This window comes from Mesoplodon bidens (assembly GCF_964165515.1).
Source record: "Mesoplodon bidens genome assembly, chromosome: 3".
NCBI classification, from domain to species: domain Eukaryota; kingdom Metazoa; phylum Chordata; class Mammalia; order Artiodactyla; family Ziphiidae; genus Mesoplodon; species Mesoplodon bidens.
Window position 1 is genome coordinate 174,219,423 of NC_138178.1, and position 18,843 is coordinate 174,238,265.

Below are 18,843 nucleotides of genomic sequence, written 5' to 3' on the forward strand. Positions count from 1 at the left end.
TCCCGGGCTCCTTCCGTCTCCCGCCCGTCCAGGAATCCTGTCGCCTCAGGGCCTCGGGGAGGGAGTGCTGGCAGGTGGTGAGGGGGTGCTCCCCTCTTCCTGGGCAGCTCCCTCTCAAGAGGGTTGTGCCAGACCCCTGCCCTGGGCCCACCTTCGTCTCTGGGTAAGGCCCAGCCCTGACTGTCCCATCGGCAGATAAGCTCGCTGGCGGACACAGAGAGCTCGCGAGGCTCAGCTGGGCTCTCTGGGGCTCCCCTGGGCCCAGGCCAGCCTGTGTGCACAAGGAGGGGCCACCTGCCCAGGCTCACAGCCGCACTGCCCTCCCACAGCCAGCCCAAGGGCCTCTTCCCCAAGCCATCTCAGTGGTCAGAACACCCGGGGACAGGACTGCCTGGCACATGCGAGGCCACTCCCAGCCCTGAGCAGGAAGTCCTTGCTCCGCAGCTGCCCGGTCTCAGGCACCTGAGACCTTCCTCCCCTCCCAGCTGTGCTGTGCCTTCCTCCCAGCCCTCCCTCTCCCGGGCCAGCTAAGGCAGCCCCGCCATGCCCGCCCCTAGGCCGTGGTCCTCGGCCTCCCCAGCCTCACGGCTCCAAAGGGAGGCCGTCTTTGCCTGGCCGCTTCCTCTGGCAGGGAGGGCCTCACCCAGGCATCCCTCCTGCTGCCCGCCTGCCTCTGGAAGACCAGGACCCACACCCCGACACAGCTCCTGGGCCAAGGCGCTGGCGCCAGCGATGCCTCCCCACCTCTCAGCTGGGCCATTAGCCCTCCGCACCGTCCAGACGAGCCACATCCCGCTTCGCAGAGACACCGAGGACACCAGCCTGCTTCTGTCAGAGCCCTAGCTCGCTTGGGCAGTCGCCCATCGGTCCAGCCGCCTGTGCCCCCGCCATCTGCCTGGCCTGTGGTACCTGTTCTCCTCAAGCCCCCCGTCTGAGCTGGTGGGGGTGAGGGCCCGAGGTGCAGCAGGAACTCGGCAGGCGTGGGGCAGGGACGGGGGGGTGGGCAGGGTTGTGGCGGGAGCGGGGACGTGGCCCGAGGACCGCGTGGATCTCTGCCCTCACCCCCAAAACTGGCCACTCAATGACAGGGCCCCCGGGGAAGGCTACCCCAGAGGGAGGAGCATGGCCTCACCAGGAGCCGAGCCCACTCCTGGGAAGCGCCATCTGTGGACTTGAAAACATGCTGCTTTAATTTAGGGCGTGGGCACGCCAGAGAAATCAGCTCCCTGGGCACAGGGCACCCAGCGCCGGGCCTGAAAGGGAGGGCCTGGCCTGCGGTCACCAGTCCACGTGCACACCAAGCTTTTCCAGGCTGCCACCCGTGCTTGCTGTCTCCAGGCGTGGTCTCGGGACTGCAGGGGGACAAGAACAGCAGCCTAGGGTGCAGGAACCAAATGCAGCCAAACCAGTTCTGGGCACTACACGCCCTGGGGACAGGTGATGGCCAGCCCTGCAGCAGGTGGGCGGGGCGAGGCCAGGCAGCAAACAGAGAGCACAGGCCCTGCTCCCACCGGGCACTGAGGCGCGGGCAGCAGGGCCAACGAGCAGCAGGGTCCGTGCACTCAGGGCGCCTACCATCGGGCTCACAGGCCGTCCTCCGCCAGCTTGCACACCCGCTTCACCCTGGCGTAGGGCCCCAAGGAGTCCTTGGACACAAAGTCCCAGAGCACCTTCACCCACGAGTAGTGCTGGGGCAGGTGGTCGTAGTACTCGGGCGCAATCTTCCGCACCTGCGGAGAGGGCACGTGGGTCAGAGGCTGCGCACAGGCACGTGCACAGCCACAGGCGCACGTGCGCGCAGACACACATGAGCACAGACCACATGAGTGCACAGACACACGTGAGCACACAGACCACGTAAGCACACACGAAACCCTGTCACCTCCCAGGGTACCCGTGTCCAGGCCAGCCGGGCAGGAGGCCACCCGGCGCTGCCCGAAGGCGGAGGGGCCATTTGCCGGCGCCACCAAGAGGCGCTGAGGCCCCTGCCCCAAATGGGGGTGAGGAGTTAAAATGCAAACACCCCCTCCCCGGAGCCCACACCCCGAGTTTCTGATCCAGGAGCCTCGGGGTGGCCGAGTCCTGCTGAACCAAGATCACGTCCATGCACCTCGGCCCGGCGTTTGGTGCCCTCTCGGACCTGCAAACCCCTCTGACCTTGGCTCCCACCATCCTCCCACCCCGTCGCCCTCCTGCCAGCCTCAGGACTTGTCATTTCCCCCTCCAGCTCCCTGCCCCTCTCTACACCTGACACCCTCAGCCCGCCTCCTCCAAGAAGTGCTCCAGCCTCAGCACCTACATCCACACCAACTGCAGGGGAGGCCTCCCCCTCCCCCCACAGAGGACGCACCAGGTGCACAGGGCCTGCCTTATAACTGAAAACGGGGGCCTAAGGGGGATGAGGTGACACGCACGGCAGGAACAGGGAGCCTTTGACTTGGCCTGGGAGAAGGAAAGGCTCACAGCTGACAGCAGCTGCGCCTGCGAGTGTCCTGGGTTAAGATTCAGGCTCTGCTGCTTCCTGAGTCGGGGACCCCTGCTCCCTGAGCCTCTCCCTTCGCGTCCATGAAATGGGTGTGATGGGCTTGAAATGCTGCGTAGGCCTGTGGTGAGGCTTCGGTGAGATGGTGCCCGGCACAGAGCAGGACCTCAGTACCATTGGGCACGGGGGGGGGGGGGGCGGTGCCTGCACAGCCAGGGTAGACACACAGGCTGTCAGACTCCAGAGTCACGTGGGCCACGGCACAAACACCTGCACACCCAGACCAGTGCTCACTTGCACTCCGGCACACGAGTGGGTGAACATGCACTCACAGACAGGCACATATGGACAGGCACACCTAATCACGTGCAGGAATGTGGGCACAGACACGCACACAGTCTCGCACACTCAGACACCCTTCCCACCACCACAATCTCCAACCCCCTGTGCGCGGTCACTTCTGCTCTAACCGACCAGTGCCAGACCGGAACAACAACAACAACAACTCCTCCGCCTCCCCCCTCCTCCCTCCCCCTCCCCCCTTCTTTAGAAATTCTCCAACCCAGGTCTCCCAAGACAGAGGCGCCAGCCCAGAGGCTTCCACTCTGAGGCAGCTCTGGCCAAGCCCCTTGGGTCACAAAGGGCAAGGCCCACCCTGTCCTCTCTGTGCCATGAGGGGGCCCCTGGAGGGTCACAGGGCAGTGACAAGAAATGCGGAGGGACAGGGTCAGGAAGGGGAGGTGCTTCACTTGCAGTATCGTTACTGCTGCTCCATTTACAGAAGAGAACGCTGAGGCACAGAGAGGGCAAGCGGCTTGCCCCAGGACACACAGCCAGCCAGTGAATAGCATAGCTGTGCTCAAACGGGTTTTCATTAAACCAAGAAGCCTGAACTGTAAAATGCCCCTTGAGCCCCTGCCCCACCCCCACCCCCACCCCGAATTCACCTTCCTCTTCTCCAGCCAGGCACTCCGTGTGCCAGGTGGCCCTTCCTTCTGCCCTGGGGACCCCAAGTGAGCATGTAGCCATCCCATGGTCAGCACGAGAGAAAGGCCAGAGTGTGGCCCAAAGCCCTCCCCGGGTTCCCCCACGTCCCGCTAAGGTGCCATCGCAGCCCTGCGACCATGGCCACATACCAGGGGCAGGTTGCAGCCCGGGATGCTGGGGAAGTCGTGATGCTCCATGTGGTAGCCCACGTTGAAGGTGATCCAGTTGAGGGGCCCATAGTAGGAGTAGGTCTCGTGGCCCTTGAGGAACATGTAGTGCTCAGCCACAAAGTGGCCCGAGATGGGGTGCAGGCCCAGCCCCAGTAGGGAGCTGGCCAGCAGGTAGACCATGGGCTTGAGCCCCCAGAGGGTGAAGATGGTGGCGTTGGCCGCCAGCTGCGCCAGGGCGTTGAACACCTCCATGCGGGTCATGGCCTTGGGGTGCACGCAGAGCGGCCGCAGCGAGTAGAAGAAGGGCTGCAGCGCCAGCCAGAGCAGCTTGCGGGCCGGCGTGCAGAAGAGCCAGCCCTCGAGGCGCGTGGGCACGTCCACGTCCAGCCCGTCGCCGCCCAGGTAGCGGTGGTGATCCACGTGGTACTTCTTGAAGGAGGAGGCGTAGGGCACACCCAAGGGCAGGTTGGCGAAGACGGCGAACCAGCGGTTGTGGGCAGGGTGGCCCGTGCCGAAGGCCGTGTTGTGCGAGATGTCGTGGATGGCCAGCGTGAGCGAGTGGTTCACGCAGCCCCCGAAGGTATAGGCCCAGAAGAGCAGCCAGCGCCACGCCAGGCCCCGCACCAGCCAGCAGGCCAGCAGCTGCGCCAGCACCATCCCCAGCACCAGCCACTTGAGATGAGGGTCCGGCCGCATCAGGGCCTTGATGGCCGGGTACTTGGCTGCAGGGAGGACCGGGAGAGAAGGTGAGGGGTGCGCTGGCCGCGTGGTCCCAGATGCATGCTTCCCCTCCTCCCCCCTTAAATTTTTCCTGCCGTCTTCCCTCCCCCTCCTTTCCTCCACCATCCATTAAGCCCCCAGGCAGTGACACGGAGAGTCACTCTAAGATCTGGCACTGGGCTTTGGGCCTAGAAGCAGCCTCGCCTGTGCTCGTGCCGAGGGAGGCAGGCAGACCCGTCTCCCCCCACCACCCAGGGGGCTCTGGGGAGACTCCCCAGGGTGGGGGTCTTTGTCACCAGCCTAAACAAAGAGCAGGCGTCAGCAGGGGCCACAGAAACATAATTCCCGAAATCAAAACAGCTGCCGAGAGCTACAGGTTCAGTGCACGCGGTGCTGTGTCCGGTTGCTTGGTTGCTGCGGGCTTCCAGGGAGCCCGAGAGCCACAAGCAGACTCTTCGGGGCCCCTGGGAGGGGGCAGGGCGGCTGGGGGAGGGGAATGTGGAGGGCTCTGGCTTTGTCTTGGGTGTTTCAGTTCGTAAAACAAACAAGATCTGAAGGAAATATGATAAAATGTTGAATACGCTTATTTTGGGTGGTGGGTGTTTGTTATAGTATCTTTTGTACTTTTCTGTATTTTGTTTTACAGAAAAGGAAAAAACAATGGCAGTGGGAGTTGCCCAAGCAGGGAGGGCCTTCCCAGCCGAGGAGGAGCAGCCGGAAGAGAACAGGGTTGGGTGGGGGCCTTGGGGCAAGAGAGCAGTGCCTTCTAGAAACCTCTGCTTGGTGGGAGGGGGCTGGCAGGCTTAAGGCTGGTGAGGCAGCTGGTGCTGTATCCAGGGGCACGGAGGGACAGGGCCGGGGGGCATCACATGCTCAAGGGGACAGTCACCCTCCCACTCCAGGTCTGCTGTGTCCCTTGGTTCCCTGGCAGAGGAGACAGGCCCTCAGGTGGAGCCAGCATCCTGACACAGGGATTGGGATCCAGGCCGGCGAGGGCAGGGCTCATCCCAGGCACCCTTAGGACAGTCAGTACCTGTCTCCAGTGCCTTCAGTGTCCACCCCTCCTACCCATCCAGCAGCTGGGTGGCCTCAGGCTGGCCTGTGAAGAGGGTGTCCAGGGCTGCAGCAGAGGCTGGGCCCCAAATGGAATCGGCCAGGCCAAGGTCAGATCCTGGCCTACGCTTCCCTCCTAATGACCCAGGAAGTCGCTGCCCTTTTGTGCTCAGAATGGGAAGCGTGTGACAGGGCTGCCTTCTTCCTCCCAGCCCAGAGAACTTTCTGTCAGAGCCACCCAGCAATGGAACAGGCTGCTTCATAGGTGGTGAGCAGCCTGTCCCTGGGGGTATGCAAGGAGAAACACAACAAGGGCAAGGACTTCTGCCCCAGAGGGGAGACTCAGGCTCAGAGTCTTCCTGCCCAAGCTATGGTGGTGCCACAAGCCCATCTCGAGGTCAGTCTTGATCTTGCTGTGTGGCCATGGTACATTCCCACCCTCTCTGGGCCTCTGTGTCCCAGTGTGACACAGTGTGGGCAGGATGTGCCTCACAGGGTATGGTTCCACATACCGGTCCTGCAGCCTGATGGTGGGACAGCCTGCGTCTGCTGGAGATGCTGGGGTGGGGGGCGGTAGTCGGGGTTCCCACATCCTAGAACCTCTGCCCAGGAAGCCCACAGAATCTCCCAGGCAGCACTGACACCCCTGCTATCTACACACCAGCACTCCCACCGAGCCTTCACCTAGTCTGGCGGCTACGGTGGTTTTGGCTCCAACCAAGTGAGCAGTGGTGCTATACAGCCCTCAAGACAGCCTGCTTGGGGGGGTGGCCAAACCTCACACCCCTACCCCCCACTCCCATTCCAGCCTCCTTCCCCTTACTGCTGGGGCCACCCGCCAGGCTTCTAAGCTCATCAAAACTGCCTGGGCCCTTTGATCCCGGGAGCTCTCCCCAAAGCTGCCGAGGACACCACCTAATCAGGTCCCGAAGGATGGTGGTCACAGCACAAGTGTCAAAGCAGAACTTGGGAAAGAGCAAGCAAGCCCAGGCCTGGCAATAAACCTCAGCCCTGATTAACAGGGGCCCAGGGGGCCACAGCATCTCCAAGGGGGTTGGAAGGGAGCAGCGTTCAGAAAGGGTTCAAATTCCAGCTCTGGATAAGGGTTATAAGAATTATAAGAGGGTTATAAGGGTTACAAGAATATATAAAGATCTCCTACAACCCAAAAACAAAGACAAGCAACCCAATAAAAAATGAGCAAAGGACTTGAATAGATATTTCTCCAAAGATGTGCACCTGTTTCTCTAAGCACATGAAAAGATGCTCAGCAACCATCAGTCACCAGGGGTGCAGTCAGCCCGACAGTGATATCCCACCTCAGAGCCGCTAGGACAGCCAAACTCAAAAAACGGAAAATAGCAAGTGCTGACAAGGCTGCAGAGAAATGGGGGCCCTTGTTTGTATGTTGCTAGTAGGAATGGAAAATGGTGCAGCCACTGTGGAAAACAATTGGGTGGTTCCTCAAAAAGTTAAACATGGAATTACCATAAGACCCAGCAATTCCACTGCTAAATATATACCCCAAAAAATTTAACTCAGGGACACAAACAGAAACTTGCATACCCATGTTCACAGAACTACTCACAATAGCCAGAAGGTGGAAACAACCCAAGTATCTGTTAACTGATGAGCAGTTAAACAAAATGTGGTCTCTCTACACAATGGAATATTATTCAGCCTTAGGAAGGAATGAAACTTCCAGTTACAAAATAAGTAGGACGTGGGGATGTAATGTCTAGAATGGCGACTGTAGTTATTAATACTGTGTTGCATATTTTAAAGTTGTTAAGAAAGTAGATCTTGAAAGTTCTCATCAAGAACTTCTCATCCAAATAAAGAGGGAGACATAGAGAATGGACTTGAGGACTTGGGGTGGGAGGGGGAGGAAGCTGGGGCAAAGTGAGAGTAGCGTCGGCATATATACAATACCGAATGTAAAGTAGGTGGCTGGTGGGAAGCAGCCGAGTAGCACAGGGAGGTCGGCTCGATGCTTTGCGATGACCTAGAGGGGTGGGATAGGGAGGGTGGGAGGGAGGCTCAAGAGGGAGGGGATATGGGGACATGTGTATGCATATGGCTGATTCAGTTTGTTGTGCAAGAAAAACTAACACAGTATTGTGAAGCAATTATACTCCAATAAAGGTCTATTAAAAAAAAAAAGAACTTGTCATCCAGGAACTCATCAAGAAAAAAAAAATTTGTAACTGTGTATGATGACTTGTTAGGACCATTTCACAGTATTCCATATCAAATCACTGTGTTGGTGGGGGAGGGATAAATTAGGAGTTTGGGATTAAAATATACACACTACTGGGACTTCCCTGGTGGTCCAGTGGTTAAGACTCCATGCTCCCAATGCAGGGGGCCTGGGTTTGATCCCTGGTCAGGGAACTAGATCCCGCACGCTGCAACTGAGAGCCCGCATCCCACAACTAAAGATCCCGCACGCCGCAATTAAGACCTGGCACAGCCAAATAAGTAAATAAATATTTTTTTAAATATATGTACCCTGCCAATGCAGGGTACATGGGTTCGAGCCCTGGTCTGGGAAGATCCCCCATGCCGCGGAGCAACTGGGCCCGTGAGCCACAATTACTGAGCCTGCGCATCTGGAGCCTGTGCTCCGCAACAAGAGAGGCCGCGACAGTGAGAAGCCCGTGCACCGCGATGAAGAGTGGCCCCCGCTTGCCACAACTAGAGAAAGCCCTCGCACAGAAACGAAGACCCAGAGCAGCAAAAATAATAAACTCCTACCCCCAACATCTTCTTTAAAAAAAATATATATATATATATATATATATGTACACACTACTATACATAAAATAGATAATCAACAAGGACCTACTGTGTAGTACAGGGAACTCTACTCAATATCTTGTAATAACTTGTAATGGAAGAGAATGCAGAAAAATTATATATATGTATTTTTTTATATATATGTATGTATAACTGAATCACTTTGCTGTACACCTGAAACTAACACAACACTGTAAATCAACTATATTTCAATAAGAATTTTTTTAAAAAATCATTACGCTGTACACCTGAAGCTAATATAACGCTATAGGTCAATTATACCTCAATTTTAAAAGCCCTTATATTGCATCTGCTGCTTCTCTGTCACAGCGCCGGCTCCCCCAGTCCTGCTCCCGGGAACTGACTCCCAAATAAACTAGCAGCACGTCCCACCCCCCCCAAAACAAAGGCATGAAGGAGTACCGCGGGCTGCACACAACACGGATGCACCTTGAAGACATGATGCCGAGTGAAAGAAGCCAGTCAGGAAAGGCCACATACCGTACGATTCCACTTACGTGAAATATCTAGAACAGGCAAGTTCACAGAACCAGAAAGTAGAGGTTTCCAGGGCTGGGGCGCGGGGGGGGGGGCAGTGACTGGTAATGGCTGTAGAATTTCTCTTTCGAGTCATGAAGAAGTTTTGGAACTAGTAGTGATGGCTGCACCACACCGTGAAAGTCACGAATGCCCCCACATCACATGCTTCACACACGGTTAAAATGGCAAATTCTATGTTATCCTTTACCACAATTTTTTTTTAAGTTTAAAAAAAAAAAATCCCAGCTCCAAGCAGGTTACGTCAGCTCCAAGGCTCGTTTCTGAACCATAAATGGGTCACTGGGAGGGTGAATAGATAAGGCACGGAAAGCTCAGGCTGCCCGGCCAGGAGCAGACACCCAGATGCATCTGCGCTTTATGACGACCACCCAACAAGGTGCACCGTGAGGGCTGGCGGCCAGGATGCTGCCCAAAGACGGGGATGCCGGGGACAGCGCGGGTGGGATGAGGCTGTGTAGTGCTCTCCTCCCGGGCCTCGTGGCCCAACGGCGGCCGAGTGGGCTGTCCCTGCATTGCGTGTGGGAGGCGACTTGGCTGTCCCAGAAAGGCCAGAGGCCCCGAAGGATACTCGCTGCCCCAGGCGGGTGGAGGAAGATGCAGGGAAGGGGGTGCCAAGGCCCTGCCGCCTGGAACCAGCTCACAAGGTGGAGGGAGAGCCTGGCAACTGGGGTGAGCAGAACAGGGGCCCCCCAAACATGTCCAGGTCCTACTCCCCTCACTGTGAATCGGTCAGCTTCTGAGGGACACTGGAAGTCAGGCTGCACCCAGGGTGCTGGTCTGCCGACCTCACAACAGCAAGGAGAGCCTGGAGTATCCCGGCGGCACAGCGTCACCCCAGGCTCAGGGCAGCGGGAAAGCGACAGGAGAGGAGGTCCGGGGATGTGCAGGCCTCCAACGGCCTCGCCAGCTGTGAAGATCGAGGGGCCACGAGCCGAGGGGCGCAGGCGGCTCCAGAAGCTGGAAAGGCCAGGAAACAGGTTCCCCCCTGGAGCCTCCAGAAGAAACTTCACCCAGTGGGACCCGGGTCAGACTTCTGACCTCCAGAACCGTAAGATAACAAGCGCGTTGTTTGTGGTCATTTGTCTCTGACAGCCCGGATGACCTCACTGCCCCATCCCTGCACTGGCCCGGCACTGGGCAACTCACATGCAACCCTGCCCCTCAAGGGCGCCACTGCCCGCCAGCCTTGGCCGAGGTGGACCAGCCAACATGGCGCTTGCCCAGCCTCACCCTGCCAGGCGGGGCAAAGGAGACAAAAGGACCCCAACCTGGGGGGTTGGCCCCACTCGGGAGGGGGGCAGGGGGCAGGCCTCATCCCAGCTTGTTCCTGCTGCCAAAGGGGGTCAGAGTGAGCGGGCACACTTCAGAAGGTGGGCCTCAGTGGTGCCCAGGAAGATGCGTGATTCCACTGGGGGGCTGAGAGGCCTGAGGGGGTGGGAATCCAGCAGCCACAGTGAGGTGGAGCAGGGGAGGATGGAAGTGTCTTCACGACGCCAGGGCAAGAAGGATGTGCCCGCAACCCAGCCTTCAGGAATGTTCTCGCCCAGCGCCCAGGAAAGCACATGCACAGTTCCCGAACATTTGCATACCTGAAGGTCAGGTCGGGACCACAGGCTGCAGGGCTCCATCAGCCTCCCGCCCACCAGAGGTGGCCTCTGGACACCCGCTTCGCCCCTTGGGCAACCAAGGGCGGGCCCTCACCTGCCCAGGCACACCTGGGAGCTCAGCCAGGCAGCCAGAGGCCACCAGCCTCCACAGGGCGAGTCTCTCCATCTTCCCCTTGGAAGGAGGCCAGGCCTGGGACAGGCCACACCTGCACCAGGTGAGCACAGACCAGCAAGCTAGCAGGGACAAGCACCCCAGCTCAGGGATCCAGGCCAGCAAACAGGCCACTCCCGTACCCCTCAGAGGCCAGGGCAGTGACAGAGCCCAGCAGCTGTGACCTTGGATGGTGGGCCTCTGGTGCCCCGTCTGTCATACAAGGCCAGTAAGTCGTGCATGAGTGGAAGCAAAGGAGAACATCCTGGGGCATCCCTTCCTCCTTTCCTGGCAGTTTCTCAGGGACTCAGCTGCCCTCAGCTCGGGTGCGGCCTCAACACAGCCTGGGGTGCCTGGTCCCCAGCCCCTCACCCTGGCCGACTGGGCAGGCCACAGCACTGCCCCAGCCTAGGTCTCCACATCTGGGAAATGGGGCTGACACCCCGACCTGCCCATCCAGGCTCTGGTGAGGCTGGGATGACAGCTCTGAGCCCTGGGAGCTGTTACTACTGTTGTTATTAAATACAGTTTTCTGATCTGAGAGTAAAAAACCTCCCATTTCTGACCTTTGGGGCTGTGGGCCGATCTTGGAGGTGATCTGGTCCCAGGCTTGCTTTAACCTATGAGAAAAGGCCCCATGCTCCCCGGCCACGATAGTCACTGGGCCCAGCCATCCTGCTGGAAGCAACGGAAAAAGGCGGCCAACGCACAAGCTGGATGCTGCGCAGCTCCGGGGCGATCCCGAGAAGGGGCCAAGCTCTTAAGCTCCAGATCACCCCCACCCTGTCCGGAGGCCCTGTCCAGACCACAGTGCGGGGAGGAGGAGCCCCAGCAAGCCAGGCAAGCCAAAAACGGGGGCTCAGACAGCGGCCAGGGGGCCAGGAGCCCAGCGGATTCCATGGGTGGCGTGGCTCGGAGACCTCGCTGAATACCCCTGGCCTTCAGCGGAGACCCCAGGAAGGCGCCATCTAAGCAGTGGGGCCCCTCCGGACCCAACCCAGCCGCGCTGGTGAGCAGGTCAGGCTGGTTCACCAGCTCAGCTACCGCCTGCTGGACGAAGACTCCAGCTTCACTGAAGCGAAACAGCAAACATCGAACCTTTTCAATTCCAGGGCTTCTGGGTCCCTGAGGAGGTGGGAGGCCTAGAGGCCTCCCTGAGAAGATGCTGTGGGGCCCTCCAGCCAGGCAGGCCTAATGAGGTCACTGGGTGCAAGTCGGGCTTGGGATAAATGGAGCCGTGGGCTTGGGGGTGCCCAGCTGCCGGGGGTCAAGGAGGGTCACGGCAAGGAAGGCCGGACTTAGCAAGGCCCTGGGGGCCCCAGCAAGAAGCTTTTCAGCAGGAGGGGAGGTGAGAAGGTGAGGCCAAGCGTAGGCCTGGGGAGGGAGGGCTGGCTCGGGGGGTGAGATGGGAGAGACTGGGGCCAGCGGATTGCAGAAGGACAGAGATGGGGGGGCGGGGGGCGCAGAGAAGGCCGGGGGTGCTGGCCTGACGGGGGTGCTGGCCTGACAGGGGGTGCTGGCCTCACAGAGGGGCACCTCTTCTGGGGCTCAGGGATGAGGCTGGGGAGGGGAAAGCTGCTGGCTCCATGTTCTCTGGGCCCCAGGAGAGGTGGGATTCCCAGGAGGAGGGCGAGAGTGCCCTGGCAGCCCCACGAGGAGCCCTCTGGGCCTGGCTGAACACCCAAACCTGGCCCAGCCTGACCAGGCTCTGCCCCCCCCGGGGGATCTGAGCTGATGTCGGCGGGGAACCCTGCTCGCTCAGGCCTCCAGCACAGAGCACCAGAGAAGCTGGGTTAGGACACTCACACCTCAGGGGCTCTCTGCTCCAGTGGGGCAGCCTGGAGCCCGCATGGACGGCCACATGGAACCGGAGACAAACAGACCCATGCAAATGGCCTTCCAGCGGCAGCCTGGGCGGGACCCAAGGCAGCTGCCCACGAAAACAACCATTGCTAGAAGTCACACTGTCGAGACATGACACAGAAAGGAGGGGCGGAGGCCCAGGGAAGGGTCTGACAAGGCAGGGCAAGGCCGACAGAGCCAAGACTTGACCTCAGGACCCCCCGACTTCAGGCCCGCGGGATGCGGCCGCAGCCCGGGGGTGGACGTGGTGCTCAGCAGGTGAAACGTGCCCGGCATCTGACACACACTCGTGCAGCCCTCACCACCCTGCCTGGGAGGGGACCGTCCCCCCATCTTAGAGATGAGCATGCAGAGCTTCCACCCCATGGTGAAACGACCTAATTTTCCACTGGCTCCTCCAGAGTCCACAGGGATTCCTCAGCCCCGAGAGGACCTGTTTCCTGGAGCTGGGCTACGTCATCAGGGCAGAGCGCCCAGAGAAAATCCTGGGTCCCAGTTCAAGAGAGCCTCACTGCAGCCTGGCTCAGTCCCACTGCTGCGTGCCCTTGGGCCAGCCCCTGTCCCTCTCTGGGCCAGCTTCCTCACTCTCCGTCCCTAAGGCACCCACTCTGACAACCCTGGGCTGTGAGGCCCTGGAGATGGGGTCTTCCCCAGGGCACATGGGCCTCGGGTGGACAACAGAGAGGAGGCCACAGGCCCCGAGGTGTTGGGGAGCTTGGCTCCAGCAGATGTGAACGTTTCCATGCATTACATATATTTACATACGTGGTGGACTTGCTCATGAGGACCCAGAGGGCTCAGGAGAGGAGCCTGCCAGAGGGAAGCAGCCTGACCCCGACGCCCTACACTGACCCCACAGAACAGTCTACCCGTGGACACCTGGTTATTCCCAGAAGCCTTCCTGACAAATCCTGCTGTGCCACGCGTGGTGGGGAGGAAACGGCAGAAACAGGCAGCCAGGCAGGGGGAGCTGCCGGGCCCTCGCCCTCCGCAGGGAGCAAGGCCCCCCACGCAGCCCCTGCTGACCGGCCCCGATGAGGTCCCTTCTCGCCGGCCTCCTCCAGGGCTCCCAGGAGCACACGGGGCTTCTCCCCACTCTGGATCCTCCACACACCCAGGCCGGGCACCATCTAGGGCTAGATACCCTGACCGCTTCCCCAGGGAGGTCAGGTGCCACCGCAGGACAGTCCCGCTGGCTCCAGGGGGGCCTCGTCACCGCCTTTCACCACCAAGCGCCCTCCAGCCGGAATATTCCATCGTGTCGGTCAGCTCGCTGTGCCCACCTGCCTCCAGCGCCTGTCTGACCCTGTCCCGCCACAAGCCGTGCGGAGCACCTTCCCTCTCCCCCCAGTGGCTGAGCACCTGTCCTCTGACAGCTTCTACAGCAAAGGCACCCAAGGCCTCTTCATCCCCTCCTTCCTGAACGGCTCCCCTGCAGCTCCGGCCCCAGTGCTTCCTAAGCCGCCTGCCCTGCCCCACCTCGCCCCCTCCTTTCCGGTTTCGGAGCCCAAAGGCAAGCCTAAGCCTGGCTGGTCAGTGTGGGCGGTGCTCCGGGGGGACCAGGGAAGCGGCCCAAAGTGCCTTCAGGAATCACTCACCCACCTCCTGCCCAACCTGCTCTTGATTCCCGGACAAATATTTGCCGAAGGTCTGGGCCGAGCCAGCCCCAGGCCCCAGAGGTGGGAGGGGCTCGCAGGCTCAGGGCGGGTGGGAGGCACACATGCGGGACACACGTGTGGGGCACAGTGGTGTGTCCCGACTAGGACGGGCTTAGAGAGGACACACACACCGAGTCCCGTGATGCTCGAGCCGAAACTTGAGGGAGAGGAGTGGCTCTAAGGATACAGGGTGGGCTGCCGAGTGACTGCAAGTGGTCCTAGGGACCTCCGGGGTGAGGGGAAGTCTCTAAAACTAGACTGTGTAACTTCACTAAAAAATCACTGGACTGTGCCTTTAAAATGAGTGAATTTTATGGCATGTAAATCACACCTCATAAAAGCTGGTACGAATTAAAGAATGTGGATTAGAAGCAGGCCAGGTGGAAGGCACAGCACACACATCAGTACGGAGGCTGGAAAGAGAGGAAGGGGCCACGTGAGCTGGTGACTGCCCGTGGGTCACGTGCTAGGGAGGACAGGAGGGGGACAGGCTCTCTTCAGGTCCCGGGTGGAAAAGAGGGTGGAACAGAGGCACAGGCCAGAGTCACCAAGTTAGAGCCCCGTCCTAACCCTAACCAGGCTGGGTGACCTTAGGCAAGGGGCCTAACTTCCCAGGGTCCTGCCCTGCATAAAAAAAAATGCAAATGTCTGTAAGGCCAAAAAAAAAAAAAAAAAAAAAAGGTGGGGGAGAAACTAAACGAATGAAAAAAATGTTCCAGGACTTCCCTGGTGGTCCAGTGGTTAAGACTCCACACTTCCAATGCAGGGGTGCGGGTTCAATCCCTGGTCAGGGAACTAAGTTTCCACGTGATGTGCAGTGTGCACCCTGCCTCAAGAAAAAAAAAAAGTTCCAAGTGAAAAGACAAAGGACAGACATGGGAAGATTCTTGTTACATGTGGCAAAAGCAGGGCCACTACAAGTCATGTATAAAAGACTCCTACGGATCCAGGAAAAGGGCTCCTCCGATAGAAAAAGGACATGAGTCGAAAATTCACATAAGGAGAAAGACAGTGAAATCATGGAAGAAACACTCAGCCTCACTAATCAGCTCAGAAATGCCAATTAAAACGGGATGTCTCAGGACTTTCCTGGTGGTCCAGTGCCTGGGACTCTGTGCTCCCAATGCAGGGGGCCGATGTTCAATCCCCGGTCAAGGAACTAGATCCCAGAGGCCGCAACTAAGAGTTCGCATGCCACAACTAAAGATCCCACATGCTGCAACTAAAGATCCAACGTGTCCACAACTAAAAAGATCCAGTGTGCGGCTACTAAAGATCCCGCATGCCAACTAAGACCCAGCACAGCCAAATAAATAGATAAATAGATACTAGGGGGGAAAAAAAAACAACGGGATGTCTCCCTGCTCTCCAGCTGGCAAGGATTAAACCGCGTGCTCTGAGCTGTGGCTGACAGGTCCCTGGCACCTCTGGAGGGAGGGAAACCCTGCGACGGTTGTGGCAGGTTGGACTAGAGATGCTCAAGCTTTGGCAGGTGCCTACTGCCCCACTCAGCCTCGCTGGGAAGGGCACTGGTGGAGGTGGGCCCGGCCCTGCCCTTGGGAAGCTCAGAGTCGAGTGGGAGAGTCAGACAAAGCTATCACCCCACAAATCAATGTAGAATTACAGATGGGAGCAAAGGTCACAAGGTAAAAGTGCACAGCACCCCACAGAAGGATAAGGGAGGAATAGCTGGGCGGCAGAGACGGGGGTGGACTGTGGTGTGGGCAACCAGCCTATGCCTGCCGCTGTCAAGCGCCCAAATATACCGCTCTCTCCCCAACTCCGTGGGCGGCGATGCATGTTGGTAGTTTGAAATTGGGCATGACGGAAATAGCTCTAAAAATTGGCAAATGCCAATTTGCGAATCAGGGTCTTTTGTTCCCTCCAGAGATTCAGTTGATTGTTTAATATTTCCCAGCATACCATGTGTGAGGGCACGCGCTGTTAGACAGTGTTTCTGAGAAAGGGATATTTAGGCTGAGACCTGAAGGATGCATAGGAGTTCCGTAGACGAAGAGTAGGGAAAAAGAATTCAAGCAGAGGAAACAGCATTTGCAAAAGCCATGAAGTAGGAAATGGGCAGATGGCGGGTATATTCCACCAAGTGGCTAGAGAGCAGAAAGTAAGGAGAAAGGGCAGGGGCCAGAGCATGGGGGTGCCAATACGCAGAGCAGAGATGAGATTTTAGGAAGGGAAGCCCTTGGAGGATTCAAGCCAGGGAGGACACAGTCAGCTCAAATAGGGTCCTAGAGGGACTCCCTGGTGCTCCAGTGGGTAAGACGCCACGCTCCCAATTCAGGGGCCTGGGTTCAATCCCTGGTCAGGGTGCTAAATCCCACATGCCGCAACTAAGACCCAGATAAATAAATAAATATTTTTTTAAAAAAAGGGTCCCAAGGATCACCTATTGTCTGTGCTGCTGTGCGCCCATGCACCCAGCACCCCTCCCTCCCCACCCAACTTAGGATCACAGCACCCCTTTTTCAGAGAGCTGCAACTCTCTGACGTCACAACGTGATACCGTGCAGCTTGCCCATCACAGCCCCCCGCCCACTGGCCAATCAGAGGACTCACAGCTCTGGCCAGAGATGAGCTGGCTCAAGGGGAGGATGGGCTACTCAGGGCAGAAGGGGAGAGAGGCACCTCTCTCTCTTCTGTGGGCATCTCAGAGCTGGGTGGACACAGGCTGCAGCCCGCCTGGAGGACGAGGAGAAGGCTGACTGCAGCAAGGACAGGGGCGGGAGAGAGTGGCCATGTGGCTGGCCGGCCCTCCACCCCTGGCTCCAGCATCTCTGTGGCTGGGTGAGGAGCCTCCACGGATGCGCCTGAGAGCGTCGGCCAGTTCTGTTCTGGATTTTACCACTCACCACTCAGAGACCCCTGCACCCACCCCAGGGCCTTTTGTGAGCAAATCATCCAACAACTGCCAGAGTCTCACTTCCTTGCTTTCCTTTGATTATTTGATTTTCTTTTTCCTTATGAAAGGGCACATACATGGTAAAACACACAAAAAAACAAAAAATCACAAAGCTATTTGTTTTTGAAAAGACAAATTCAAACCCTGCTTCTTATTCCACTGGGCACCCCTGGCTTAGACTCCGATCTCCAATGTGACCAGAGTCTCGCCGGCTCCGTTCCTGCCCTCGCAGCACAGGGAGCCTCAGCCCTGGCCTGCAAGGCACGTCCCCATCCAGGCAGGATCTGGAGATGGACTTTGGTCCCACGCAAAGAGCACGGCAACCAGCTCTACGCGAGGACTTCCTGGGTTCTGACTTCAAGATTAGGATCTTTGAGCATCCAGTGGCCCCCAGGAGCTTGGTGTGGGCCACAGCAGCCAGCTGGCTGGGACTGGAGCACATCCCTGCCTGAATACCAACTTGGCCTCTGTGTCCACTGAGCTGTGTGGCCCTAGGCAAGTCACTTCCGCTCCCTGAGCCCCACTCTGGGGCCTCCTCTGTAAAGACAGGCTGACGGTTACACATAGGATTTCCCTCAGGCTGGGAACAGCACAAGCTTCAGGAAAACAGAGATGGAAAGGCATTGCCTGTCCTTGGGGAAAACACGGGCCTTTCTACGAGAAGTAATAATTATTGTCGCAGCTAACATTTTGCTGAGTGAGTGCTGGGCTAAGCATGAACACCACCTCATATAATCTGCACAACAGGGACTTCCTTGGTGGCACAGTGTTTAAGACTCTGCGCTCCCAGTGCAGGGGGCCCAGGTTCCATCCCTGGTTGGGGAACTAGATCCCACATGCATGCCGCAACTAAGAGTTTGCCTGCCGCAGCTAAGGAGCCAACCAGCCACAACTAAGACCTGTTGCAACCAAATAAATAAATAAATATTTTAAAAATAAATAAATAAAAGTGATTTTTTTTAAAAATCTGCACAACTCCATAAAGAAAGTGCTACAATTCACCCCTTTTAACTCAATCAAACCTCAGTTTCCTCATCTGCTTATTGACTTGCCCAGGGTCACATGACTAATGAGTGGGTGTTGTCCTTGCCAGGAGATCAGCTCACAGACAAGGTCTAGAGCCATGGAACGTGCCCCAGAGAGATAAGGACCCGATGGGCTGGAGCAGTGGAGGGGAATCCCCCTGAAGCACCCTCCCCTGGCCCAGGCTCGGAGGGGAGGGAGGGTAATTCCCACAGGAGGGAGAGCTGAGCAAGAGCGAGTGGGGCAGGGGAGCGGGGAAGGTCCCCCAGGTGGAGAACAGCGTGCGCACACGCCCGAGAGGGAGGGGGAATGGCACGTTCCAAGTTCGTTAGCTCAAAACTGGACGTGTGGGGAGGAATCCACAGCACCCGGTGCACAGAGGGAATCTGCAAAGCTCCCTGGAGAGTCAGCCCTTGAGAACTGGTGCTGTTCCCACCCTGACCCAAGTCACCTCCCTCTCCTCCAAGTCTTCCAGGCTTCCCAGCCACCCTGTCCAGGATGCTTCCTGGATTGGTTCCAGGGTCCATGGCTTCCCTCTTGAGAGATCATTCTCCATGTCCTGGCGTGCTGGGTACCAGAGTGAGCACCTTCTCACCCAAGCTCTCCTTTTATCCTCATACTCACTCCTCCAGAAAGGATGATGGTGCCCATTATGCAGATTGGGAAAGTAAGTCTGAAACCCAGAATGTCTGGATCCCTCCAGGCAGCTCTATGGGCCAGGATACATCCCGCAGCCTTCTCCACCTGGGGCCAGGTGCCAGGGGGAGGTGGGGGACAGCCAGGGGAGGGGAAGGAAACACAGCCCTGCCTTGAAACTGCTGAGAGTGCTCTGTGGGGGAGGGAGGACCAGAT

At 58.2% G+C, this 18,843-nt stretch overlaps 1 protein-coding gene across 3 annotated transcripts in view; it reads right to left on the reverse strand.

The window, feature by feature from the left end:
• Positions 1–1,171: 1,171 nt before the first annotated feature.
• DEGS2 (delta 4-desaturase, sphingolipid 2) overlaps positions 1,172–18,843 on the reverse strand; it is a 65,006-nt gene continuing 47,334 nt past the window's right edge. For 2 of the 3 annotated variants that reach the window (XM_081228186.1, XM_081228184.1), the window contains exons 2-3: positions 3,619–4,361; positions 1,172–1,730 (exon numbers count right to left, since the gene is read on the reverse strand). In XM_081228186.1, the coding sequence (XP_081084312.1) occupies positions 1,584–1,730; positions 3,619–4,335 (864 nt within the window). In that variant the 5' untranslated portion in view covers positions 4,336–4,361 and the 3' untranslated portion in view covers positions 1,172–1,583. The remainder of the gene's footprint in view (positions 1,731–3,618; positions 4,362–18,843) is intronic. The other variant, XM_081228185.1, reaches the window with a different exon arrangement.